General features: G+C 39.6%; 1 protein-coding gene and 1 pseudogene across 1 annotated transcript; both read left to right on the plus strand.

Moving 5' to 3' along the window:
• Positions 1–27,153, plus strand: LOC102476842 (glutaredoxin-3). Its single transcript, XM_006146923.3, has 6 exons — positions 1–139; positions 8,900–9,008; positions 19,767–19,841; positions 20,455–20,656; positions 26,644–26,816; positions 27,060–27,153. The coding sequence occupies exons 1-6, from the start codon at positions 48–50 to the stop codon at positions 27,123–27,125; spliced, it is 717 nt and encodes a 238-aa protein (XP_006146985.3). The 5' UTR covers positions 1–47; the 3' UTR covers positions 27,126–27,153.
• LOC102474067 (osteoclast-stimulating factor 1 pseudogene) lies at positions 1,925–6,665 on the plus strand (annotated as a pseudogene).

Genomic DNA, 27,153 nt, shown 5'->3' on the forward strand with positions numbered 1-27,153 from the left:
CCCATCAGGCTGTACGGACTCGATTGCTCTCGTCTGGCGGCAGCAGCATGGCGGCGGGGGCGGCTGAGGCGGCAACAGCAGCGGTGGTGGAGGTCGGCTCAGCCGGGCAGTTCGAGGAGCTGCTGCGTCTCAAAGCCAAGTAAGTGGAGCAGAGAGCACAGGAGTGAGAAAGCGGGGGCGAAGGTAGGGTGTGAGGCGAGGTCACCGGGCAGCCAGGCGCGCTCGGTGGCTCCCAGTTCGTTTCGGCCTGGGGGACCCGGCCTGGCGTCCTCCTCGCTGCCTCCCTTGGGCCTGTGGGGCAGACGGCCCCGAGCTGCGGCTCTTTTCTTCCGGAAACAGCGAGCAGGGCGGATCCTCGCTCCCCTGTCTTGACCCCTACAGTGGCCTGAACCCCTGGGACCCGACCCGGCCGGCCCCTAGCCTGGGCGACCCGGGAGCGGGACCGCCACGGTGACTCAGCTCTGCGGCGCGGGCTGGGGGCTGTGGAAGAGGCCGCGCGGAGACCCTCGAGTAGGCCGCCCACGGCTGCTGGCCACGACCTCTCCTTGCGCCAGTTAGCAGCGTGCTGGCGCTTTCTTCTTAGCCTAACTGAGGGGACACCTATGTCACCAGGAAAACTGTTAGATAAGGCCCTGACGGATTAAGTCGTCTGTCTCCTTTTCAAAAGAAGGTTTTAAAGTTTGTTGGTCAGTCGACGGGTAATGTCTGCGTTTTCGGACTTAACCTGTTGCCATAGATAAGGATTTCCTATTTCATGAATTGTAGTGATGTCTTCCAGTTTGGCGCACGTACTTGTCCTTGAGAAGGCTACGAAAAGAGAACCGTAGAGATGAATAGGAGACTTTTTCTTGGGGGGGGGGTATGTAATAGACTAGCTGAACTGTATGATGATTACTGGCCTGAACACTTAACAGGTGTGCACGTGGTCACTGCGTAATAATACCATCTCTAATGGTAGAGTGCACCAAGGACTGGGTTCTCTAACTAGTGGTTAAGATGAGAGCTCTAGTGTCAGCTTGCTTGGGGTCAACTTCCCAACCCAGCCAACTACTAATCATGTAACCTCTGGGCAAGTTTCATAAACAAGCCTCAGTTTCCTCTACGGTGAAATACATAGAGCAGTACATACCTCGTAAGTGCGAGGGTGCATGTGAAGTGCTATGATGCCTGACATCCAGGAAGCATTTAATAAATGTTGGCCCTTAGTATATTCAGATTGTTTACAGGCAGTGGGTACTTGATGACCTAAGTTGAGTGAAATTTCGCTGACTTAACTCCAGGGTAAGACTCGGATTTTGCAGTGCAGAGTGCAGGCTTGATCGTGGTATTGCCTTTGTGGAGGCAGTGAGACTGGTTAGCCATGCTTTTTGGAGGTGATGGCCTTAAAATGTTGATTCAAGCAGTATTTCGAGTATACCTGGAAGACTTTAAAAAATGAGTGGAGAATGATGTTTACTTATGGATGGAAGCTTGTTTCAGATTCATACAACACTGACAGATCTCCAGGCAGTATGATGTTGGAGGAAACCAGAGGCGGCCTGATGAAATGAGTAGGACTTGTGTGGACCTGCCCTTAATAAACGTTTTAAATTCACTGTCACCTTTAAATTATCTGTAATACTTTGGTGTATGCATTTTTTTTTTTTTTGAGAGAGATTTTTGCTATAGGGCATGTGCACTTGCTGGAGAGACACAGAAATCACCCCCTAGGGAGAATGGCTACACAGCAATCCCTTCTCCAGTCACCTCTTGGGATTTTGGGCATGCATGCATACTCCCCCGACATCAGCTTAAGTTGCCAGGTTTGGGACTCAAACCATGGTCGACTATGTGGTAGTCCAGTGATGCAACCATTACACCATCTGGTGGTCCCTGTGTATGTGTTTTTAATTTTTCATTTTTACAACAGTCTTTAAGCTACACAATGGGTAAAAGTTTAATGTAAAATTTGGATGTATTCTTACCTGTTGTCTGTGAGTCTTGAAATGACTCAGAAAACAGTGTACCCTTTCCATAAAGACTGGTTTAAATGGCCACTTGAGAGATGATGGGTGACACCTGGGAAGGAGCAAATCTTTGCTGCTTCTTGTGAAAATGGAAGCCTGTAAGAATAATAGAGGTCAGGGAACCAGCAGTTAGCATAATGGCTATGTCGCTGGACTCCCACGTAGTCGACCGCGGTTCGTGTCCTGGACCCGGTGGCTTAAAACTCATGCCGGGCGCGTGTGCGTGCGTGCCCAAGATCCCAAGAGGAGAATGGAGGAGAAGGGATTGCGGCATGACCATCCCCCCTGGGGGGTGATTTCTCGCTTTCTGTCTCTATGTCTCTCTCTGTCTGTCTGGCGAGCGCACGCGCCCTACGGTGAAAATCTCTCTCAAAAAAAAAAAGAATAATAGAGGTCATATTTATAGGCTTTTTTTTTATTTTTATTTTTTTTGCTAAAGGGCGCATGTGCTCGCCAGACAGAGACAGACAGAGAAACAGAAAGCGAGAAATCACCCCCCAGGGGGGATGGTCATGCCGCAATCCCTTCTCCTCCATTCTCCTCTTGGGATCTTGGGCACGCACGCACATGCGCCCGGAGTGAGTTTTAAGCCACCGGGTCCAGGATGCGAACCTCGGTCGACTACGTGGGAGTTCAGTGACGTAGCCATTACGCTAACTGCTGGTCCCACATTTACAGGCTTTTAAAATCATTGCTTTTCTTCTCTTAAAATCTGATATGAATTGAAAATGTTTTGTTTTCTTAAGTAATCTATCAGGTATTTATGTGTACTGAAACTTGAGTTGATTTATACAGTGGGTATATCAGTACCCTTTTGCTTAAGTTTTTCCTTTTTGTCAAATAGTTTAGAGTCTAGTATATGAATGATAAATGGAAGCTGACGTTATCCAGAGATGAGTAACTGTAATAGCAGAACACTATTGTAGTAGTAGAAGGACAACTATTGTTCACTGATTACCTTACTCATAAGAACTAAGCTTCAGGACCAGCAGTTAGCTTAATGGCTATGTTGCTGGACTCCCATGTAGTCGACCGTGGTTCGAGTCCCTTACCCGGTGGCTGAAACTTACACCAGGGGTGTGTGCGTGCATGCCCAAGATCCCGAGAGGAGAAAGGAGGAGAAGGGATTGCAACGCGGCCAACCCCCTGGGGTGTGATTTCTCGCTTTCTGTCTCTCTGTCTCTGTCTTTCTGGCAAGCACATGCACCCTATAGCAAAAACTCTCAAAAAAAAAAAAAAATCTGAGCTTCACTACCTTATCTAGAAACTACATAGTCAGGATTTCAACCTGGTCATTCTCTAAATATTTTTATCAGTGCAGTAGGCATATTGGTCTATCCATGAAGAAGAAAAGAATGCTTTACGTATAATCCAAAAGAAAATTACATCTTCTATAAAGATTTCTAGTATATGTCCTTATAATATTGGGCATCATGTGCTTATTTGAAAAATGGAAGTTAAGGATTTGAATATGAGAATGTTATAGTTATTTTCAATTATTAGCATTTATGTCATGCTTTCCTTTTTCCTTTTTTTTTTTTTTTTAGAGAGGTTTTTGCTGTAGAGGTTTTTGCTATGAGCGCTTGTGGGAGAGACAGAGACAGAAAGTGAGAAATCACCCCCTGGGGGGATGGCCACACTGCAGTCTCTTTCCTCCAGTGTCCTCTCGTGATACTGGGCATGCATGCACATGTGCCCGCATGAGTTTTAAGCCGCCACGTCCAGTATTGAAACCGTGGTTAACTACATGTAAGTCCAGGGACGTAACCATTATGTCATCTGCTGGTCCCTTATGTTATACTTTAAATGTTTCAAAGCACTTTTAGTTATTTGCTTGATCTTCCCAACATCCTAGGTTGTTAGGTATTGTTATTTTACAGATATAGAAGTTAAGGGAAGTTAGATTACATTTCAGAGCCATGCTAGTAGTAATGGAACTGAAACTTAATTCAGATTGTGTTCCTTTTTCTTTTCTTTTTGACATATTTAGGCTCATACTTATTTTAATTTTTTAAAAAATGTACTAACATGAGCATTTTCCCATGGCATTAAACTTTCTTTTGAAAATTTGATTTTAATGGCTTTATAATATTTTGTTACTACCTTTACAAAACTGTACCGTTGGAGGCCAGCAGATGATGTAGCAGTTATGTCACTGGACTCCCACTTGGCCAATCGCATCTTAAGTCCTGGAACTGGTAGCTTAAAATTCACCCGGGCGAGTGTGCCTGTGTGCCAGAGGAGAAGGGATTGTGATGTGGCCATGCGGGTGTGGTGTTGGTGGTAGTGGTAGTGGTATGATTTCTCTCTTTGTCTCTCTGGATGCGCCCTATAGCAGAAATCTTCCCCACTCAATATACTGTTGAATATTCTTTTTAGTTATTTGTTATGCAAAATAATGGAAACATATCCATAAACATAAATGGTTGTCTCTTTAATTAAGATATTTGCATATGTGTAAGAAATTTCTGAAAGGATTTAGTTTAATAATTTATTTTATTTTATTTATTCATTCATTTATTTCTTAATTTGACCAGAGAGAGACAGAGGGTGAGAGTGAGAGAGAGAGGAAGTGAGAAAGCAAGCCACCAGATTCAGGACTTGAACCCTGGTCAGCCATGTGGGAGTGTCCAGCACCTTAACCACCACGCCACCTGCTGGTCCTGGTTTAGTTTAATTTTTACCAGCAGATATGAAAGTGCTTTTCTTACCATCGTTTTTATCGTTGAGTATTATAATTTTAAAAATCCTTTGTCAATTTGGTAAAAGGTGGTATTCCAACTTTTTAAAAATTGAGGATTTTCTTACATACAGTAGTAAATGTACAGATCTTAATGGTCAGCTGTGATGAATTTTGAAGTTGTATAGAAAAATAATCACCATTCAAAACAAGAATATGGAACCCTATGGAAGTTCTTTATTCTTTACACCTTTCTCTCATCCACTGATCTGCTTTCTGTTGTCTAGTTTTCTCTTGTGTTTGGACTTTATGTAAATAGAATCATACAGTTGGCCTTTTTTATCAAGTCTGGCATCTTTTGCTTAGTATTTTTTCAAGATTTTTTTCCACATATGTGTAAAGTTGGTTTCTTTTAATTGCTAAGTTGTATTCTGTTGTATGCCTATACACCTTTTTCTCCCATTCATGGACATATGGATTATTTCCAGTTTAGGCTTATTATGTATAAGCTCACTGTGCACATTCTTGCACATGGCCTTTGTAGACCTGTTGTCCTTCTACCCATAGGCCTGGGAGCCTCTGAATCCTTGGCTTTGAGGCGAGACTAGAGTAGGGAGAGGATCACAGGAAGAGTTTTGAGGAGTCAGGCCTATGTAGCAATCTTGAACAACTGCAAGAACTGAAAAATGTAGTCTACCTGAATGCCCAGGAGGAAGAGAAAACAGTGTTTAATGAGATACAACACAGTCTTCTGCTATGACCTGAGGCCCATCTGCTTATCCATTGAAACTGCTGGTTTAAGTTCTGCTGAATGCAAATTACAAACCATTGACTGTGAAGTTCCCCTTTTCTGCCTTAGGTGAGTCTTCCTTTGGGGCCTCTTGCTTTTCTTCAGAGTACCTTTGTACAGCTCTCCCATCATTAGTTCTACCTACATCCTTATCCTCCACTTTCCTTTGTTTAAGCAAATGACCTTGTTTCCTACCTGAGAGAAAACGGGATTTCACACAGCATCTCTCTGAGTGCTCTTACTGTCCCTCATCCAATAGGTACTTGCTTATTTGTAGCTTTCCCCATTCTTAATTACTTGGCTCTAGAGTTCCCAGTTCTTTCCCCTTGCATCCTCAACTGTCTCACCTATCTGCAGTCTCTTCCTCTCCATTTGTACTGTCTTCTAACGAAATAAATATGCAAATCATCTTGTGTTAAAAGAAAAAGGGCTGGGCACTCAACAGAGCCTCTCTGCCTGTGTTAGCTCCTCCTGCAGCCAAGGGTGGGTGTAGGTTCTTGAAGGTGCTCAACAACAAACCGAACAAAAAGAAGCTTTGGGGCACTCTGCTGGAGGGGCGATTGGTTGACTCCCCCCCATAGTCTCTAGGATTAACAGCTCAAGGAAGTGAGGTGTCAAAGCCTCCTCCCAAACCAGTCAAACCAGGTCAAGTAACTCTTCAGAGCTCTGAATACTTTTGAACCTAGAACTCTAGATGAATTGTACTTTGAGGAAGGTGATATCATGAGTGGTACCAATTGGTGGAAAGGCACCTCCAAAGACAAAATTGGACTGCTTCCAAGCAACTATGTGGTTGAGCAGGCAGAATCCATTGACAATCCATTGCATAAAGCTGCAAAAAGAGGCCACTTGAGCTGATTGAGAGTGTGTGGTCAACCAAGTGGGTGTTAATGGCCTGGACAAAGCTGGAAGCATGGGGGTCATGAGATATAGAGGAAATGGTTTTTACACAGCCAAACATTGAACTGAACCAGCAGGACTGGAAGGGCTATGCAGATAATTGTACATTTGCTTTTGGTGAAATTTGCTAGAATAGACTTAAGAAATGAGAAGAAGCTGACCTTTGACATGATTACGAATGCTGCCTGTGCATTTTTCCTGAAAAAGAAACAGGGAACAGATGCAGTTCAAACATTAAGTAATGCTGAGGGCTATCTCGATGATGAAGACTCAGATTAATTCCCTTCTGGAACCTTGAGATCTGAAACTTCTGCTGCTTTTGCCATTGTCTTTGCCGGAAGTGTTGGTAACTATTAAAAAAAAAAAAAAAACCAGCAAAGAATATGTTTGAATGTGGCAGTGTGTTGCACTGTGAGTAGAACTTGTACATGACTACTTCTCACTTCCCATTTGCCAATAAGTGACTGGATACTTTGCTGTATAAAATACATTTATGTTCACCAGAGTGGAATAAGATCGTCTTTTTTTATCAAGCTAAAGGAATTTTAAGAATTTTTTTCTTTAAAAAAGTCAGGATTTTTTTTTTTTTTTAATTCTTTACCTCAAGGATAGAGATATTTTGAGTGTATTTTTTCATGGGGAAAGTGCTTATTATAATAAACCAAAATGTTTATAGAAAATCGTCAGCTTTCCTGACAGAAATAAACATTTTAAGAATCTTAAAAAAAAAAAGCCCATCTCTTGGTCATGTCTTTTGCTGTGCTTATTACAGATCTTTAGCAAGTGGCGTGGTAGTGACATTGCTGGATTCCCATGTAATTGACCACGGTTCCAGTCCCGGGCCTGGCAGATTGAAACTCATGCTGGGAACCTGTGTATGAGTGCTCATGCATGCCCAAAATCCTGAGAGGAGAATGGAGGAGAAGGCATGGCCTTCCCTCTCTTGGGGGTGATTTCTCTCTCTCTGTCTCTGGCTCTGGCTCTCTGGCAAGTGCATGAGCCCTATAGCAAAAATCTCAATTAAAAAATCTCTACTTCATCTTCATTTAAATCCTCAGTGTATTGCAGTCTTACTTGTGCTCTACTGCTTCATTGGAACTGCTCTCAATAGTGTTAGTTACCCTTTACTTCTGCATTTGATGATTGTCGTTCCATCCTTCTTGATGACATTCTTCTCTTGACTTCTGAGACCCTTTAACTTTCCCATACTTATTAGGCTCCCTTCTCTGCTTCACTACACATGAGTTTCTTTTTCTATCTGACCTAACTTAATGTAGACGAGTCCCTGACATACTGACTTGGAGTCTCTTCTGTGTTTGTTTGCATTGTCAGTTGATTCCCAAATCTATAGATGAAGCACAGATTTGTTTTCTGAGCTTAAGACATCATACTAACACCCTCTTAGACTTCCTTTCCTCTCAAGTTGATGGTTTCTGTGCTCTGATTTGAGACTAGTGCCAACACTAGCTAGCTAGCTGTCTCTTAAGCCACAGCTTGGAGTCAGCCTTAAACTTATTGCTTATCTGTCACCAAATCCTGCCCCTTCTTCTGAAATCTTCCCTTTGCTTCTGCTGTCCTGACATTCCATTGCAGCCTTTCTTTGTTCACCTGTGTTATCTTACTGTTTTTATACATTTTGTTATTCCTTTCTTTAATGACAGATTAGTTGTTCTTGGTTCTTTTTACCATGTGACATTTTCTTCCCCCTTACTTTTCAGGCTTTTTGTTTGGGGGAATTATATTTGAATTTAGAATATTTCAGTTGGAATGAAGATAGGTTAAAAATATCTTTGCTGGGATAATTTTATATGGAAACAATTAATATAAGTACACTTGTTTCCTAAGAATTTAATCAACATTTTATTAATCCACTATTCTATCTGTTTATACTACAACTATTTAAAACTTCTTTTGTAGCATAATGTAAAAAGCATAAAAGGATGTATTTGTAAAAACCTGTTTCATTACTCCTTGTTTTCTGCTGATGTGCCTTCACTTTCAACATTTTATTGTTCCTGTGGTCACTATTACAGCCCTTTATCACAATACTATGTTTAAAAGTAAATCCTGATAGTAATAGTAATAATACATCTACAGCCATTTTTCACAAACATTGTGCCTTTAATACAAAATTTAGTTCCCCCTTTCCTCAAGGGTCTGAAAATATACTTGATTTACACGACTATTAGTTGAGATGGAGAACTATTCAGAATTGCTTCATATGGGCTAAATCTTGACTGAAGAAATATCATGAACTTGAAAATTATCCAAAAGAATCTCAAGACCTTGTGGAGTGTTTTTATTTTTCTTTTCATGTTTAGTACGTGAGAATTGTAATAGCACAAAACAATTCAGGCAGTTCTTTTAAAGGTTTTGCGTGTGTGTGTGTGTGTGTGTGTGTGAGAGAGAGAGAGAGAGAGAGAGAAAGAGAGAGAGAGAGAGAAAGAGAGAGAGAGAGAGAGAATTTATCAGTATTTGCTTATTTCCAAAGTTAATTTAAAAAATCATTTTATTGATTTACAGGTCCCTCCTTGTGATCCATTTCTGGGCACCATGGGCTCCACAGTGTGCACAGATGAACGATGTAATGGCAGAATTAGCTAAAGAACATTCTCAAGTTTCATTTGTGAAGGTATTTTCAGTGTCATGTCTTTTATTAATTTAATTCAACTAGACCAGTGGTGTAGAATTTCCAAATATTTATAATTGGTGTCAGGATCTGTTACTTTTGTAGTAGATTATTCTTAAAAATCTTAAAATTTTGTATTTCTCAATAAAAATCACCACACTTTCTTTACTATTACATATACTTGGATGGGAGGACATAACTGCTAAATACCAGGATGGGCAATAGGCAGCTGGAATGTTTGAGAGCAGAAGCAGACTAGACAAGATAATTCACTGTGGATAACTGCAGTTTTAAGATATTTAAAAAACTAACAAGTCACGTTTCGCTGAAAAGCTATGTGTAATGTGTAAAGGCTGCTAGGGTCCATTAGAACAGGAAGTTACTATCTTGGATTGGGCAAATTCATACCATTGGGGGGCACTGGGTCTTTTAATTTGTTCAGAATGCAGAGAAAGGAAGCCAGTCTTTTCCTTTTCTCCTTTGCTTTTATTCTCGTTTTATATGCTGCATTCCTAGTGTCTCTCTTAAATGGGAAGTACTAGGAAAGTGGTAGTACGACAGGATTAAAACTCACTTGGTTCAGCATATTTAATGTTATCCAGGATTTAGTATGGATTGAGGCATCAAGGCCAAAATATGAGTTGAGAAACTTAATTGGATTATTGGGAAGGGAGGCACATCCTGTATTCAAAAATCTGAATCTTTAGGATTGGAAAACGATCCAGAAAACCAAAGCCTATTTTATAAAATCAGAATTTGTGAGTTCAGAGTACATATTGGCAAGTATACTCATATGTAGTGTTAAAAATGACATCAGTTGTAAGCTGAAAATGCAGAATTCTGGCAACTAATTTATTTGTATGGTAGATGCTAAAACTTTCAGACAGCTTCTATGTAGATCAAGTTTTCTTTGAATATGTACTGTACTCAAGTGGCTCAAAAATTCAAATGGTGGGAACCAGCAGTTAGCGTAATGGCTATGTCGCTGGACTCCCACGTAGTCGACTGTGGTTCGCGTCCCGGACCCAGTGGCTTAAAACTCAAACCGGGCGCGTGTGCGTGCCTGCCCAAGATCCCGAGAGGAGAATGGAGGAGAAGGGATTGAGGCGTGACCATCCCCCCGGGAGGTGATTTCTTGCTTTCTGTCTCTATGTCTCTCTCTGTCTGTCTGGCGAGCGCACGTGCCCTGTAGCGAAAATCTCTCCAAAAAAAAAAAAATTCAAATAGTGTAGGAAGGTATACATCGAGAAGGCTCACCACACTCTTCTCTTGTTGACCTTGTCTTACCCTATAAATAACTGCTTATATTAATTTTTGTATGAATCCTTCTGGTGTTTCTGTATGCTGATAGAGCAAATATGGATATAATAGTTATTAGATTTTTAAAATTTAAGGACTTATTTAAAATTTCAATAGAATGTGTAATGTAACCTTAGAATGTAACCCTGAAATGTCCAATATAAATAATAGAGGGGGACATTAAAACTGCATGTTTGGTCAGAGATAAAAGATAATGATTACAAGTAAAATGAATGATTAAACATTTCACTCATAAGATTAATCAAGATGATGGTAATTGTTCTAAGTCTGCATTTATGTGTATAATGTTACCGGTTTAGATAACACATTGTTCTTAAGCTGCTATCTGAATGATTTATTTAAAGTGACTATAGAATTACTTCTCACATTGGTACCAGACTTGGCAGTGAGATTTTAAGTTGTTCAAGAGCTTAAGTGTCTCAATGAGCCAAGGGTTAGAAACTCTCATGTTGGTTTGTTGGGAACACCACACCTGCCATTTCAAGGGGATTACCACAGTGCTAGATGGATCATTCTTCCAGGAATCATGACGTTCCAGAAATTCACTCTATGGTGTAATTTTTCTTTCATTAGACATCAAGGGCAAAGATAATTTGCATGGATTTGTAATGTAGATACTTAAAAGGCACTTACTTGAGACCAGCAGATGATATAATAGTTATATTGCTGAATTCCCACGTAGTCGCCTGTGGTTCAAGTCCCGGACCTGGCTGCTTAAAACTCATGCCAGGTGCATGTGCATACGTGCCCAACATTCTAAGAAGAGAATGGAGAAGAAGGGATTGCAGCACAGCCATTGCCCCAAGGGGGTGATTTCTCACTTTCTGTCTCTCTGTCTCTGTCTCTAGTGAGCGCATGCGCCCCATAGAAAAAAAAAAAAAAAAAAGGCACTTGCTGAACAAATAGTGAGCAAATGAGAAGTAAAATATTTGAAATCATTGACTTAAGAGTCTTGTAGTTCATTTAAAAACAGCTTTCTTTTGTTAATGAGAGCGTTTGAAAATTTATAGGCATTGAACGATATTCTACTACCCCATCTCTGTCTTTTAATGTGTTTTTTTTAGTCTGATTTTAAATAATGAAATAGTTTGGCATTTTACTCTTGTGAAGTAACTAGTCCATTTTTATGACAGATTTATAAAATCATTTAAATAAGTGATCAAGCAGAATTATTTTTAGCAGATTGTAAGGTTTTGTGACTATCATCACTTTCTTATTTTGTGGGAGATGATAGATATCTTAGAAAAGCTAGTTGTGTATTTTTAGTCAGAGTAATTTGTGCTTGTTAGAATTAAATACTGAAAGGCAGTGTTTTCACATTTATTGCCTCTGAATCCCTCATTCCTTGAACTGATAATATGGTTGTAAAGTACATTCATGCTCGTTCTGTGTGTTATGCTTATGTTAGGTGGTGTTCCATTTACTGGATTGCTGCTATATCTAGTTGGATTTTGAAACCCCGGGCTCCATGCTGAGGCTCTCATATCTCCAAGGGCTTACAGAAATTGGGAGTGTTTATTTTTATTGCTAGAAGTATTATTTATTGAGAATACAATTAGGTGCCTGGTTAAGATGTCAAGTGCTGGGAACCAGCAGTTAGCGTAATGGCTATGTCGCTGGACTCCCACGTAGTCGACTGCGGTTCGCGTCCTGGACCCGGTGACTTAGAACTCACGCCGGGCGCGTGTGCGTGCATGCCCAAGATCCCGAGAGGAGAATGGAGGAGAAGGGATTGAGGCGTGACCATCCCCCCTGGGGGGTGATTTCTCGCTTTCTGTCTCTATGTCTCTCTCTGTCTGTCTGGTGAGCGCACGCGCCCTATAGCAAAAGAAAAACCTCTCAAAAAAAAAAAAAAAAGATGTCAGGTACCTTTGTTTTTCAAATTACATGTCAGTTTGCTAGTATTTTATCTGATACTGACCCTGTTTATGTGTCTTTACCTACAATGGGACTATGCTTTTATCATTCAATTAATAGCTTGATAGATAGAATCTTTTAAAATATGTTATTTGTTTGAGGGAGTGAGAAGGAGGAAGACTAGTACAAGGGTTTGTGGTGATGAAAAAGTTAGGTATTGCTGGTTGTATTTGAGGTTCAGATCAAATCTATTTTGTTTGAAGGCTTTCCTTTCCTTTTTGTCTCCTTGTGGCTTTTTGTTTCTGTTTTTTTTTTTTTTCCCCTAGTCTCCGAACTTTATCGGTTCTATTGGTTGGGCTTCTTAGTCAAGAAATAATCCTGGATTTATGTCACTGATGTCATTTTATTCTTATTTGTTGATGTTCTTTTATGTGGCTTTTGCCATAGAGTGTGTGTGCTTGCCAGAGAGAGAGACAGTGAGAGAGAAAGTGATAAATCACATCCCAAGGGGGACAGTCGTGTCACAATTCCTTCTCTATTCTCCTGTTGGGGTTTTGGGCACACATGCACATGTGCCCGGTGTGATTTTCAGCCTACCTGGTCCGGGACTTGAATTACTCTCAACCATGTGGGAATCCAGCACCTTAACTACCACGCCACCTGCTGGCCCCCATTTTAAAAAAAATTTGCAAGAGGGATTGTGCGCTTACTGGAGAGAGACAGAGAGAGATAGGAGGGAAGGAGAGGAAAGTGAAAAAGCATCCCCTCTGGGGGATGGCCATACCATAGTGATTTCTTCTCCATTCTCCTCTCAGGATTGTGGGCACATACACATACTTGCCACCTCATATTTTTAAATCTGCTAGGTCGTGACTTGAACTGAGCAGTTGACCATGTGGGTGGGGTCTAGCAGCAGCCTTAACCACCATACCTTAACCACCACACCACCAGCTCTCATTTAATTTCCATTTTGATTAGTTTTTGGACTAGAAGATGAGATTCTTGAGGTAGGATTTTTACCTTATTATGCTTTCTTTTTCTTTCTTTAAATTTTTTTTTTTAAATTTTACAACTTTCCTCTGTTAAGATGGCTCCTGCTTCCTATGCCAGCCTTCCGAACTCCACATCCATCTCAGTATTTTGATCTTAGTAGTTCGTGGTACTCATTTTGCCATATAATGAATATTTTTTTAGTAGGTTGTGGTACTCATTGTGCCATGCAATAAATACACTTTAGTATAAAATTCTCAAAGTTAGACTTAATTAGCTGGTTGATTGGTGAGTTTTTTTCTTTTTTTGAGGGGGAGAGGTTTTTGCTGTAGGGTGGGTATGCTCGCTGGTAAGAGAGAGAGAGATAGAGAGATAGAAAGTGAGAAATCACCCCCCAAGGGGGATGGCCATACAACAGTCCTTTCTCTTCCATTCTCCTCTTGGGATCTTAGGCATGCATGGATACATGCCTGGTGTGAGTTTAAGCCACTGGTCTGGGACTTGAACCTCGGTTGCCTACATGGGAGTCCAGTGACCTAATCATTATGGCATCTGCTGGTCCCCTTGGTTGGTGAAATCTTATACTATTGTGTTTCATGTAGGTTTTTTTTTTAATTTTAAAATTTGTTTTGTTTTAGGGTGTGTGTGCTCACTAGAGAGACAGAGATAGACGGAAAGTAAGAAATCACCCCTCGCCCCTCATCCCCCAAGGCAGAAGAGTCACTGTCTTGAATCTGTTCTGGGCAACATAGCAAGACCTTCTCTGAAAAAGAGCTGGAGTTGGTGGCATGTGCATATAGTCTCAGCTGGGAGGCTGAGGTAGGAGGATATTGAAGTGAGACCCTGTCCCCTCCCCCCAAAAAAGTGACGTATGCTCAGGGCCAGCAGTTAGCGTAATGGCTATGTTGCTGGACTCCCATGTAGTCGATCGCGGTTTGCATCTCAGACCCGGTGGCTTAACTCATGCCAGGCACGTGTGTGTGGATGCCCAAGATCCCGAGAGGAGAATGGAGGAGAAGGGATTGCGGTGTGGCCATCCTCCTGGGGGGTGATTTCTCCCTTTCTGTCTCTCTGTCTTTCTGGTGAGCACATGTACCCTATAGCAAAAACCTCTCCAAAAAAAAGAAAAAAAAGTGACGTATGCTGTTTATTTCTACATGTCTGTACAGTTACGTATGCACACAGATATTATAGGACAATCTCCAGAAAGGTACCAAGTAGCTGTATAAGTAGTTGCAAACTAGCTAAATTCCTATTTTTCAGTGTAAAAGAATATTGGCCAGCTTGTTTGGCATTTTTAGAGAGCATATATAGTATTTCATTTTATAGGAACTTTAAAAATGTTTCTCAAATAATTGTAGAAGAATTTCTAAATTTAAAAAATAACCTAGCTTTTCTTTATGCTATCTTGGTAATTAAAAAACACCATCAATGTGGTTTATTGGGCTGCTTATGGGCCAAGGTTGGCAAAAGTCTTTTCAGAGAAGTTATCACTTAAAGTATATGTTTGGCTAACAAAGAAGAAATCTGATTTTGACAATCGTTTCTTTTGGCCCAGTTTCAGTGGTACAGTGGTAGCATACTGAACTGCACTGCTAGAAGCCACTCCATTGGCTTTGGGTTTGGGGTCATGGCATGACAGATTGTCAAAGATATTTCTTTCTCTCTCTCTCGTGTGTGAGTACACACTGTAATGCATAAAACTAACTAAAAATATGTTCCTTTTATGCCAAACTCATAGAAACCTCTATGAGTTTTAACCAAATGTTCTGAATGTCAGAAGTGTTTTTTCTTTAACCTTGGAGCCTCATTTGCCACCATTGGCATATGACTCTTGCCATTCTTGGCTTAAGTCTTGTGACCAAAAATTTATTTATTAAACACTAACTATGTGCCACACATTATTCTAGGCACTGGGATTACAGAAGATTAAATGGATAAACACGTTATCATGATAATATCAGGTAGTGATAAGTTCTACAAAAGAGCGACCAGACAGTGACATGGCAGAAAAGTATAATGCTCTGCGAGGTAGTCTCACATGGGAAAGTTCCCAGTTAGGTCTGGAGTCTTCTTGTAGTATGCTTGGCACATTTATGCCCATGATTTGGGGGTGGCTGAAGGCCGGGAGTGGATTGTGGCCACAAGACCCCGTTGGGAGTGCTGTTTTTCTCTTTCTCTCACTCATTGAAGAAATAAATAAACTAACTTTTAAAAAGTAGTGCTTTTAAAAAATAGACTATGAAAGATGGAGACTGGGGTGGATAGGATACTTCATTTAGGTTGTACATTTAGGTTGTACTGGTAGGGTGTATAGGATGAAGTGAGATGTAAAAAGTGAAAAGCATCCAGCTATTGAGACAGCTGAGAAGAACTTTTAGGCAGAGGATTGGTAAGTGCAAAGTATTAAGAGGTACAGGTGAAGATTAGTGGGACTGGAGGGTAGTGGGGGGTTGTGACATAAGAGTCAAGTGGCCTTGTGGGGAGTAGTGAAGAGTTTAGGTCTTATTCCTAGCACAATGAAAGTGACACAGTCTGATTCCTGTTTCAAGCCATTTTTCCTCCTGGTTTAAGAATGGTTTGAAGGGGCAAGAATGTAGACTAGAAGTGGGACCAGCAGTTAGTGTAATGGCTATGTCGCTGGACTCCCATGTAGTCGACTGCGGTTCGCGTCCTGGACCTGGTGGCTTAAAACTCACGCTGGGCGCGTGTGCGTGCGTGTCCAAGATCCCGAGAGGAGAATGGAGGAGAAGGGATTGCGGCGTGGCCATCTCCCCTGGGGGGTGATTTCTCGCTTTCTGTCTCTCTGTCTCTCTGTCTGTCTCTGGCGAGTGCACGCGCCCTATAGCAAAAACCTCTCCAAAAAAAAAAGAAAAAAAGAATGTAGACTAGAAGCAGGTGCATCAGTTTAGAGTCTATTTCACCAGGTCAGGTGAGTGATGCCTTGAACTCTAGGGAGGAGAGAACACTGAAATGATATGATAGGCTCAATTGGCTTACATTTTGCAGAGGAGTTCAGAAAACTTGTGATGGATTAGATAGAGGGAAGGCAAGAGGAATGGATTAGGCAAGGTGTCTCCTTTTCGATTTGAGCAACTAGATGAATTTTGTGAGGCGGGATGTCTTGGAGAGGGAATAGATTTAGTGGGAGATGCAGTAGAGCAAGTATGCCAAAAGTGTGACTTGGAGGTATGTCAAACTTGTGACTTGGAGGTGAGGGCAGAAGTCTGAGCTGGGAAGAACTTGGGAGTCCTCATCATATAACTGTCACTTAGAGCAATGTGACTGGATGAGACTACCCCAAGAGAAGAAATATGGATAAGAAGAGAAGAGGACTTAGAACCATATCCTGGGACAGGTCTGTATGCAGAGGTTGGCCACAGGTGAAGGAAAAGAGACTGAGTCTGAGCAGTTACAGAAGGAAAAAGAAAACATGGAAAGCTAAGTGAAAGATGTCAGAAGGTGGGTGTTGTTACCCTTACTGATTGATTCTGGGACCAGCAGTTAGTGTAATGGCTATGTCGCTGGACTCCCATGTAGTCAACCGCGGTTTGACTCTTGGACCCGGTGGCTTAAACTCACGCCGGGTGTGTGTGTGCCCAAGATCCCGAGAGGAGAATGGAGGAGAAGGGATTGCAGTGTGGCCATCCCCCCTGTGGGGTGATTTCTCGCTTTCTGTCTTTCTGTTTCTGTCTGTCTGGCGAGTGCACGTGCCCTATAGCAAAAACCTCTCCAAAAAATAAAAATAAAAATAAAAATAAAAAAGAATTAGCTTACATAATAATAGAGGCTGAGAAGTCCCTTCCTCCTGTCATTTGTAAGCTAGAGAACCAGGAAGACTGGTGTTAACTCAGTCTAAGTCCAAAATCTTGACTACTGAGGAGCTGAAGACTTACTCTTAGGTCAAAAACCTAAGAACCAGGGAGCTACTTGTGGAAGTCCAGAGTCCAAAGGCCAGAGAACCTGATGTCCAATGACAGGAGAAGATGGACATCCCAGCTGTAGAAGAGAGAGAGTTTATGTTTGCTTTTTCTCTGCCTTTTTGTTCTATCCAGCCCTCAACCTATGGGGTGCTGCACACCTGCACTTGGTGAGGAAGGATGTTTCTTACTAAGTCCACTGATTCAAATACCAGTCTCCTCTGGAAACATCCTCACAAACATGCTCAGAAATAATGGTTTACCATCTATCTGGGTATTTAACACTCAAGTTGGCACCTAAAATTAACTTATTACACCTCCTCTTGACGTAACCACCTATGAAATTGAGATGATAATTTGCTGAGTAACTTTCAAAGTTATAAATAGGCTACGCAATTTAATGTAACAGACCTATCACAACTGGACCATCAGGTGGTGTGAAGGTTAAGGCACTGGATCCCTCATGGCCAGTTGCGTGGTTTGAGTCCTGGACCTGGTGGCTTGAAAGCACGCGTGTGCTTTCAAAATCCCCAAGGAGACTGGAGGAGAAGGGATTGTGCTATAGCCATACCCCCTTGGGGGTGATATTTTCACTTTCCCTCTCTCTCTCTCTGGTGAGCTGAGAGCACCAATCCAATAGCAAAAACTGGGGTGGGAAAAAAAAAAAAAGGCCTATGGTGGTTTATGTCACAACTTAGGCTGTCCATGAAAGATAGCTATTGTTGCTTATCCTTGAGTTATTCTGAATGCAGATATTTAAAATATTATATACTTTATTTTATGTTTATATCGTTAAAACTGTTATGTTAGTTCCAACACAAATACTTTTGAAGAATTTTAACGCTACAAAGATTTTTAAGATTTCAGATGCTCTTGATGTTCTAGAGTATGTTTTGCCTTTAATGGCACCCCATTCCTTGTTCTAGAAGATTTGTCTGTTATCATTGCTTTTTCCTTAAGAGTTTGTCTTCTGGGAGCTGAATTGAGGGAGGCAGTTGTGGTTTCCTGACTTCAACAGGAATTAAAGAGGTCCATTTGCTCCCAGAAATGAAGTTGTCAGTACTACTGGAAACCAGGAATGTGAGAAGAGATTAAATTTTAAAAGCTATAGGAATTTATTTCTGTAAGTTAGAATGTCACCTGTTTTGTTCTGGCTTAAAACCATATTACTTAGTTTCTACTTAGTATTGACCTTCTGAATTTGTATTACTTTTTTCAATTCAGTAGTACTAAAGTAGGGATTAGTACTGAACCTAACATAGTGTTGAGTATGTAGTGGGCACTCAATATCTGTTACTTTAAAGGAAGAAAACAATGGTTGCTAATGTAGGCATGCCCTTGTCATCAGCTTTTCTGGTCATCATTAGTCTGAGTGTAAAGTTATGCATGTGAGAGAACATAATACAGAAGTTTCTGAAACTTTGAGTGTTCTACATAGCTGTCTCAGAATGTGTTACCTTTTTTCCCTTCAGAGTATTGAACAGTTGATGTTGATTTAAAAATTCATAGAATTTGTACATAAATACATAAAATTGAAATAATTAAAAATACTGTTTGCAAAAAGGTATAGTCAAGGGAAAAAAATAAAGGTAGTAAAAGAGCAACAACCAAGACTATGTAAGGTGGAAGATAAAACTGAGTAAAATGACTCTGCTTTCTCTTTATTGTCAAGCTTCATGGATAACTAAAACCTGGCTGGGTAAAGTCTAGATAAAAATAGTTTTCCAAGCCCAGTGGAAATCTTTTTACTCTTAGAAGAATATTGTACATTTATTTTGAAAACTTTTAACAATATAATTTATCAATATATTTTATTTCCTACAGGTATAATGTGAATACAGATTTTTATTGGCTTCAAAAAGTTTATATTAAATTGACAGTCTTGTGAGGAAAAAATATATCTTGTTTTTTTTTCCAGAGTATATTGTTTATAAAGACCTATATAAGTAGATTACTCTAATTGTGTTCTGATGATTTAAAAATTGTGCTACTAAATATGTTTTAAATCCATGTATCAGATGCCTTATCATACCTTATTGAGAGGCCTCAAGGAAATTAAGCAAACAATGTAGTCATCTTATTTAAAATGCATTTGCATGTATGAATAGAATAGAAACAAGCAAACCTAACAAGACATCTGTCCAGCAGTCTTGCAGGAGTTAAAAGTAAAATTTATCAGACATCAATAGTTTATTGAAGAAATACTCCTTTTTGCTTCATAATTTGCAGAAGGCTGCAACTGTCAGTCATGATGTACTGCCTCTTGAAATTAGTCAATAGAGCAAACAGCAAGAATTGCTGTGGGCAGAAAATAAGCACTGTAATCATGACATAACTGGGGTCAGTGATTTATGGATTTCAATATAGTAGTAGCTGCATATGATTGAAAATTTACTAGGTCAGTAGTGCACCAAAAATTTTATTCACAGCCTCCAGGCATCTTTTGAAATGTGCAACAAAATAAAAACCTCTGAACCCGTTTTGACACTGCAGACTCAGTGGATGACATGCCAGCCCAGTGAGTCTCATTTAAATGTAAATGTGTCATAAACTTTTGTACCATAGTCTTTAAAAATACCAGCTACTTGAACGGATAATACATGGGAAACTAATTTACATATTGAACTAGTAAAAACTGATCTTTTAATAATCAAGTTGGTATTCTTTTTTAAAGTTGGAAGCTGAAGCTGTTCCTGAAGTATCTGAAAAATACGAAATTAGTTCTGTCCCCACCTTTCTGTTTTTCAAGGTAAGGATAAAAGCGGTACATAAGTGATCTCTTGATCATCCACCTATAATGGGCTGTGGGGCTATCTTTTGTTTTTTTTTTTAACCTCTCTCATGTTCCCTGAACATTAGACATTTGGTGAATCCTGACTCTGCACTTTTTATCTGATGGTTCCATTCTTACACTGATGCTGAAGAGAACTATGCCCACGTTCCTGGAAAAGTGGCAGGAACTGTGGAGTGTCAGTAGCCAGAGTTGGAACTTCCTAACCAGAATCCAGAGACTTGACTCTATACTGTCTAGTGTTTTATGAGCTAGATTGCAGGTTTGTTGTTTAGAGCATGTGCCTGGACATAATGAAGCTTCTGGCTGGTTCTGGTTTGATTAATGACTTTTAGGAAGCTGTTGGAAATCTGTGCTTCAGGGCACCCATAGGTGTTACCATAGTTCCCCAAATACCTCATTTATACTTAGTTATAGGTTCATCCCAATGAGTGGAGAGTCCTTTTTGTTTTCACTTCTCTAATAATATTGTTGAATCCTTTAAAAGCTGGCTAGAATCTAATTTTGGAATCTAAATATAAAGATGATGAAAAGATGTTATATTTATTCTAAATGGCTTTTTCAACTTCAGAATTCTCAGAAAATTGACCGATTAGATGGTGCACATGCCCCAGAATTGACCAAAAAAGTTCAGCGACATGCATCTAGTGGCTCCATCCCACCCAACACTAATGAGCATCCTAAAGAAGATCTCAACCTCCGCCTCAAGAAATTAACTCATGCTGCCCCCTGTATGTTGTTTATGAAGGGAACTCCTCAAGAGCCACGCTGTGGTAAGAAGTTGCTTTTAAGATAATAAAAACAAAATGAGTACCACTGTAGTATATAGTTGAGATGGGCATGCTCTTTCCAGTCTGTACTGTACATCTTATACTGTGTTCACATACCTTTAGAAAATCAGTGCCTTAGGCTGTTCTGTTTCTTTAACAAGTACCTGAAGCTGGGTGATTTATAAAGAAAATAGGTTTTGGACCAACAGCTAGTGTAGTGGTTAAGGCGCTTTACTCCCATGTGGTTGACCGTGGTTTGCATCCTGGGTCTGGTTGCTTGAAAATCACATCATTTACATGCCCAAAATCCTGAGAAGAGACTGGAGGAGAAGGGATTAGGCATAGCCATCCCAAAGAGGGTAATTTTTTACTTGCCCTCTTTCTCTTTGTTTTTCTCTGTCTCCAGTGAGCACACATGCCTAAATGGCAAAACAAACAAACAAAAACAGGAGCAACAATAGCAACAAAAAAATAGGTTTACTTGGCTCATGATTCTGGTAGCCAGAAGATCTAAGAGCATAGAGCCGAGAGAGACAGAAAGGAAAGCAGGCACATGCAGAGAGAGAAAGAGAGAGAGAGACCTGTAGGTAGTCACCTTGCTTCTATATCACCCTGCTCTTTCAGAACTAATTATTAAAAATTCACTCACTTCCCAGAGCTAGCATTTATTATTTATGAGGCATTTGCTCCCCACCTGCATATTCAAGCACTAGAGTCCCACTAGAGTCCACCTTCCAACACTCATTGCCATCAAATTATAGCAGGAGATGTTGAGGGCCGGGGCACACAGCACTCAAACCATAGCAGTGCAAAAGTTATAATGGCATTGTGTAATTAGGTGATAAGAATTAGTTACAGTATAAAGTCAGAGAAAGTTGGAACCAAAAAAGTTCTTAGAAATCATCTAATTCACATCTTTGTTTTGTATGTAAATTACTCAGACTCAAAGATAGGAAGGTGTCTTGCTCAGTGTGGTGAGATAGCAAAGTTCAGATTAGGTTCCATCTACCGTATTACTGTCTCTGTTAAGAAGGCCTTGTCTCAGAGCTTTCTTTCTGTTTGTTTTCACTTTTAACAGTTATCTTTTCTTTTATGGTAACTTCGTTTTCTTCCCCAAGTTCAGATTTAGCAATTTAAAAATTGGCAGAATTTTCATAGTGCTCCCATGTTTATCAAACTCTGTTATTTTTGCCTTCTCTGTTGTCTGTCAGTGTTTCTTGTTTTAGTTTTTCAAATTTTGCCAGCGGGTATATATACTTCCTGAAGAGAGAGGGGGAAAGTGAAAAAGTGCCCCCCCCCCCAATTGGGGAGTAGTCACCCTGCATTCTTTCTCCATTTCTCTTTCCTTTCAAGATTTTGGGCATGCACATACACATGCCTGGTGTGTTTTTCAAACCGCTGGATATGGGACTTGAACTACATGGTTGGCTATGTGGGATCTAACTGCCCTAACCACCACACCATGGGCTGGCTCATCTGTCAATATATAATGATTATAGTATTCACCTGTTGCTGTCATTTCCATTTTATCACTGCTAGTAATTTAGAGATTTCTAATTCTTGGCTTACACTCACTCATTTTCTGTGTACATAGATGCTTGTAATTTTGTCCTTAAGTAAGCTTTAGAGTTATTTGACCCCTATGGTATTGTGTTTATGTTGTTTTCTTTTTACTATACCTAGTATAACGTTATTATGCTGCATAATTGAACATTTAATGCCTTTTGATGATGCTGTTGAGACTCTAAGAGTATTTGTTTCAATTGCACAGGAGGGACTTTGTTAAGATAGGTGGCAGTAAAATTGAGTATGTTATTGATATGATTACTGCATGTCCAGTGTGACTTTATAAAAATAGCCAGACTTCTAATATAAATATAATTAAATTCTTCCCTATAGAGTTATCAGATTACATATTAAGTTATGAAAATGTGTAGTTGAAAAATAAAGTTTCATGTGAATTCTATTTAAAAGTTAAAGAAATGATTTCTTTATCTCACAATTCTGCCTGAAAAGTTTTCTGGCCAGTACTTACAGGTCAGATAGTGCCTGCTATTTATGTATTATGAAGCTCACTTAATCTGTACTCCAGTTCAACTAAAGATAGCAACAGTCTCAGTGTTGTATTTGTTACTCTTTTTTTATTGTGGGGCAGTATTCGGCTGGTTCACATTCATCTTCCATCAGACATGAAAATCATTTCTGATACTTTATATAGTGTCCTGATAATAAGGACTTTACCAAATCAGTCTAATGGATTTTATTCAGTATCCGCATTCAAGTCTGAAGTGCAGTAGAACTGGCTGTAGAAAGTGAGTAAACTGTATGTGGCCACATGGGAGTCCAGTGACACCAACGCTACACCACCTTCTGGCCCCTATATTTTTAACATGTCTTATGTCTCTTGATAGTTTAGTTTTTATTATGCATCTTTTTTTAATCACATATAATAAGTACATCATTTAAGAGTGTTGCTATTTTAAATGAAATATGTACTTAAGATTATTGAAAATATTTTTATTGTGACTGTGCCTTACCACTTCCTTTATTTGCTTGGATTCTGTTTTCTTGTCTGTGTGTACTGCTATATAAACTATCTTTATCTTTAAACTGTTATCTTACAGGAACATAAGTGACTTTCTGTGGACCTTTCTGAGCTTGCTTAGGGAGACTATTTTTTGCTTCTCTGTAGGGACTTCAGACAAGGTGTAGACAAAGCCCCTTTAAAAAAAACAATGGTGGGTTTAGCCAGTGGTGTGGTGGTTAAGATGTTTGGATCTGACATAGCTGACTTCACAGTTTGAGTCTTGGACCTGATGGCCTGGGAAATATACTAGGCACAAATGTGGGTGCCCAGAATTCTTTTTTTTTTGGAGAGGTTTTTTGCTATTGGGCATGTGCGCTCGCCAGACAGACAGAGAGAGACAGAAAGTGAGAAATCACCCCCCAGGGGGGATGGTCACGCCGCACTCCCTTCTCCTCCATTCTCCTCTTGGGATCTTGGGCACGCACGCACATGCGCCTGGCGTGAGTTTTAAGCCACCGGGTCCAGGACGTGAACCGCGGTCGACTACGTGGGAATCCAGCGACATAGCCATTACGCTAACTGCTGGTTCCCCGGGTGCCCAGAATTCTGAGAGAAAAATGGAGGAGAAGCGATTTAAGTGTGGCCATCCTCCCTCACCCTGAGATGCTTTCTCACTTTCCTTCTTTCTGTCTCTCTCTAGGACATGCGTCCTAGAGTTAAAAAAAATAAAAGCAAAAAACAATGGTAACCTCATTTCATAAGTGGCTCCTTTGCCACTAGCACCATTTGACTCTGATTATAGAAGGTAGCTACTTTTTTTTGTTTACTTTTTAATTTCATGAATCAGTCACACAGACAGGTATCTTCAATAGGGTCTCACCATGCCTTTATCCTCTTCCCTATCATAGCCTTTTTTTAGCCAGCCAGGACCATTGGCTGGTAGGCAAACCTACTATATTCAGTGGACTCAGGGTCTGAACTCCATATGGCTCTAGTATTGTTCAGCCATCCCACCTGCCTGGGGAAGCAGCACTTAAATTTTGATTAAATTAGCCAACTCCACCTTGCTTTCTGTTAGTAAGAAAAACATGAGTGGCTAACAGTTAAATTTTGTATCCAGCAAACCTTGAAAGCCATTTTCAGTCTTTGTTCTGGAGTCTACTTGGACTTGGCTCGGCCCCTACACAGGCCTTATCTCCACCTTCTTACTCTCTACTTGTGGTTACTACCAACAGAATTGTATGGTGTTTTATGAACCTGACATGTTAAAAGGGTTTCAGTTGTCAAATAATTATATTCTGATTCTGTGTTCCTCCCTCATAAGGACAGGAAGGAGGAAAGTGTGCTTATGTTTTAGGAAGAGTTTTTAGAAACACTAGAGATATAGATCTTTAGAATGTTAAATGAGTGAACAGGTTAATAAAGTTATTTGAGAATTCTTATAACAATTTCAGTTAATAAAGCATTTTAGCAAAGTGAGAAGTATTTGAACCACAATACAGAAATTTTGTAGTGAATCTTCTAACTGTATTTCTACTTCTTAAAACACATAAAAACATAGCAGGTTCTGATGTATTCTTTAGGGTTTTATTGTTAGATAGTGATTACATTGGCAGTTAGGCTTAATATTCATGTTATGAGTAAAAATGACTACAGATAGAAATAGTGATTCTGTGACAGTTAAATACGATTTTTATACTTTTAGATATTTTTATTGCATGTGTGCGTTTTTCTTGAGGAAGAGTGTAAATATTTTGTTATTACAATAATGCCTTCTTCCTATTTTATCCTTAAGCATAACATTTCCAGTCTGCCACTTTAACCCTTAAAAATGAAACACTACCAATCAATCTTTCTAGTCTGCATGTAATTGCCTAAAGCTAAAATAAAGCTTTTTTTTTTTCAGCCAGTTACAGTAGAAATGAGTTAATATATTGGCAACAGAATAACCATCAGCAATCAGCCGTTAGCTGTTTACTAATGAACTCCCAGATGAATGAAAAAATTTCAGAATCAGTGTTTTACTTCAGGCTGTACATGAACTTAACACTTCAGTTGTAGGAAAAGCAACTCGTATGCTATACAAGTAAATACTAGTGCTTCATCTCAATAAATTGCCGGTCTGGAAAATATTTGGGGCTCAGTCGTAGATCTGTACTTCAAAATGAATGTCCTTTTGGGTGACATTGGGTAAAGCCATTTCTCATGATTAATCTTGTATTGAATTTTATGATTGTATTTAAAAAATAATTGCCGATGACGTTAAATCTTATAAGAATTCTGAATCTGAGGAAAAGACTTTTCCAGTGAATTATAATTATGTTTCAGAAGGATGATGTGATATGAAAGAGTAGGATGGTACAAAGTATTGGGAAAAATTGGGAAGAAGTTGCTTATGGAAAGACAGATATCTTTTTTTCAGACTAGACTAACAGGTTTATAAAAGACTGATATTCATACTCTTACTCTTCAGTACTAATGTCATAGTAAGATGATGTCAAAAAACTACAGAACAAAAATGTGTCACAAAAGTATAATAAAATCATGGGACATAAAATTGTCATTATAGTGTAGTAAAAAAAATCACATTACATACTTTGGGGAATGTAAATAGTTTTAAAAAAGAAACTGTCAAGTTATGACATAAAATGAGAAAGAATACTGTCAATCTATTGACAGTTCATATATAACAATAGAGAAGATAGCTTTAAAATTCAATGTGCTAACCCATTGTAGACTGAAAGAGAACACATTTCTTGATTTTTAATTTGTCCTTCTAGAGATCATAAAGATTGAGAACTGCTGTAGTGGATGGATACCCAGGAAATGGTAGAATGGCAATAAAGACTAAACAGAATTGAGTTTTCAAAGTATCCAAATAGAACTTAAAAATAACTATTGTAGAGTTGAGTCTAGTAGATTTCACAGAGCAGAGGAGCTGATCCTCACAGATTTTTCTGAGCAGAGGAGTTGATTCTTATAGATTTCACAGAGCAGGGGAGTTGAGAGGGACTGCCCAGGGTGTCTAGGCCAGCCCTCTGATTGGTAAGAAACTGCGAGGAGGTGGCCATCCAAGGTCTTGTCTTGGATTCCCTTGGTGGATGGATGGAGCAGGTGCCAGGGCTTCAGGTCTCTTCTTCATTGGCCAGTACGATTTGTCCTACAACCAAAAAATGCTCCTCATATTGAAGAAGATATTTATCAAAGATCCTCTTATTCCCTCCCCCCAAATTTGTTAAAAAGTTAAGTTATATCTGAACATGTGTTGTGGTTCAAGGTCAAATAAGAGGTTCTTGGAGTTTATTTTCTCTTTGTATACTTTTCAGCCATGATAATTAAATTACCAGCAACACAGAAGCAGATATCTCTGTCCAGTAATAATATATAGTCTGAATTAATTTATAGCTGCATATGTGTATGAAAGACAGAATTAAATTCTCTATTTTCTTTTTTCTATATGCAGGTTTCAGCAAGCAGATGGTGGAAATTCTTCACAAACATAATATTCAGTTTAGCAGTTTTGATATCTTCTCAGATGAAGAAGTTCGGCAAGGGCTTAAAACCTATTCCAATTGGCCTACCTATCCTCAGCTCTATGTTTCTGGAGAGCTCATAGGAGGACTTGATATTATTAAGGTTAGAATGGAGAAGTCAGTCTGTGCCTTGTAATGAAATTTCAGTTACAACATACTTTTATTGTGTGTCGTATACATCTAAAAAACTAATTTCTTAGGAATCGCTGTATTTATTAATATGAATCTGGATTAAATACGTGGTATTTCAGATAGGTGATTGATCAGTTTTCTGTATTATGATCTGATTAATGGGATTTATGTTGTAATAAGTCTTTTCTAAAATTGACATATGTGCCTATTTCAGGAGCTAGAAGCATCTGAAGAACTAGATACAATTTGCCCCAAAGCTCCCAAGTTAGAGGAAAGGTAAGTGTTTTAAAAGTCTCAGATAGTCTGCT

The sequence above is a fragment of the Tupaia chinensis genome, unplaced genomic scaffold, assembly GCF_000334495.1.
Source record: "Tupaia chinensis unplaced genomic scaffold, TupChi_1.0 Scaffold000197_1, whole genome shotgun sequence".
In the NCBI taxonomy this organism is placed as follows: Eukaryota; Metazoa; Chordata; class Mammalia; order Scandentia; family Tupaiidae; genus Tupaia; species Tupaia belangeri.

Bases quoted from the DNA above. Each gene is read 5' to 3' on its own strand.
- LOC102476842 (XM_006146923.3), top strand. From the start codon at position 48: ATGGCGGCGGGGGCGGCTGAGGCGGCAACAGCAGCGGTGGTGGAGGTC. The intron at 9,009-19,766 runs GTATTTTCAGTG...TCTTTTTTAAAG, and splicing joins CTCAAGTTTCATTTGTGAAG to TTGGAAGCTGAAGCTGTTCC. The intron at 19,842-20,454 runs GTAAGGATAAAA...TTTCAACTTCAG, and splicing joins CCACCTTTCTGTTTTTCAAG to AATTCTCAGAAAATTGACCG.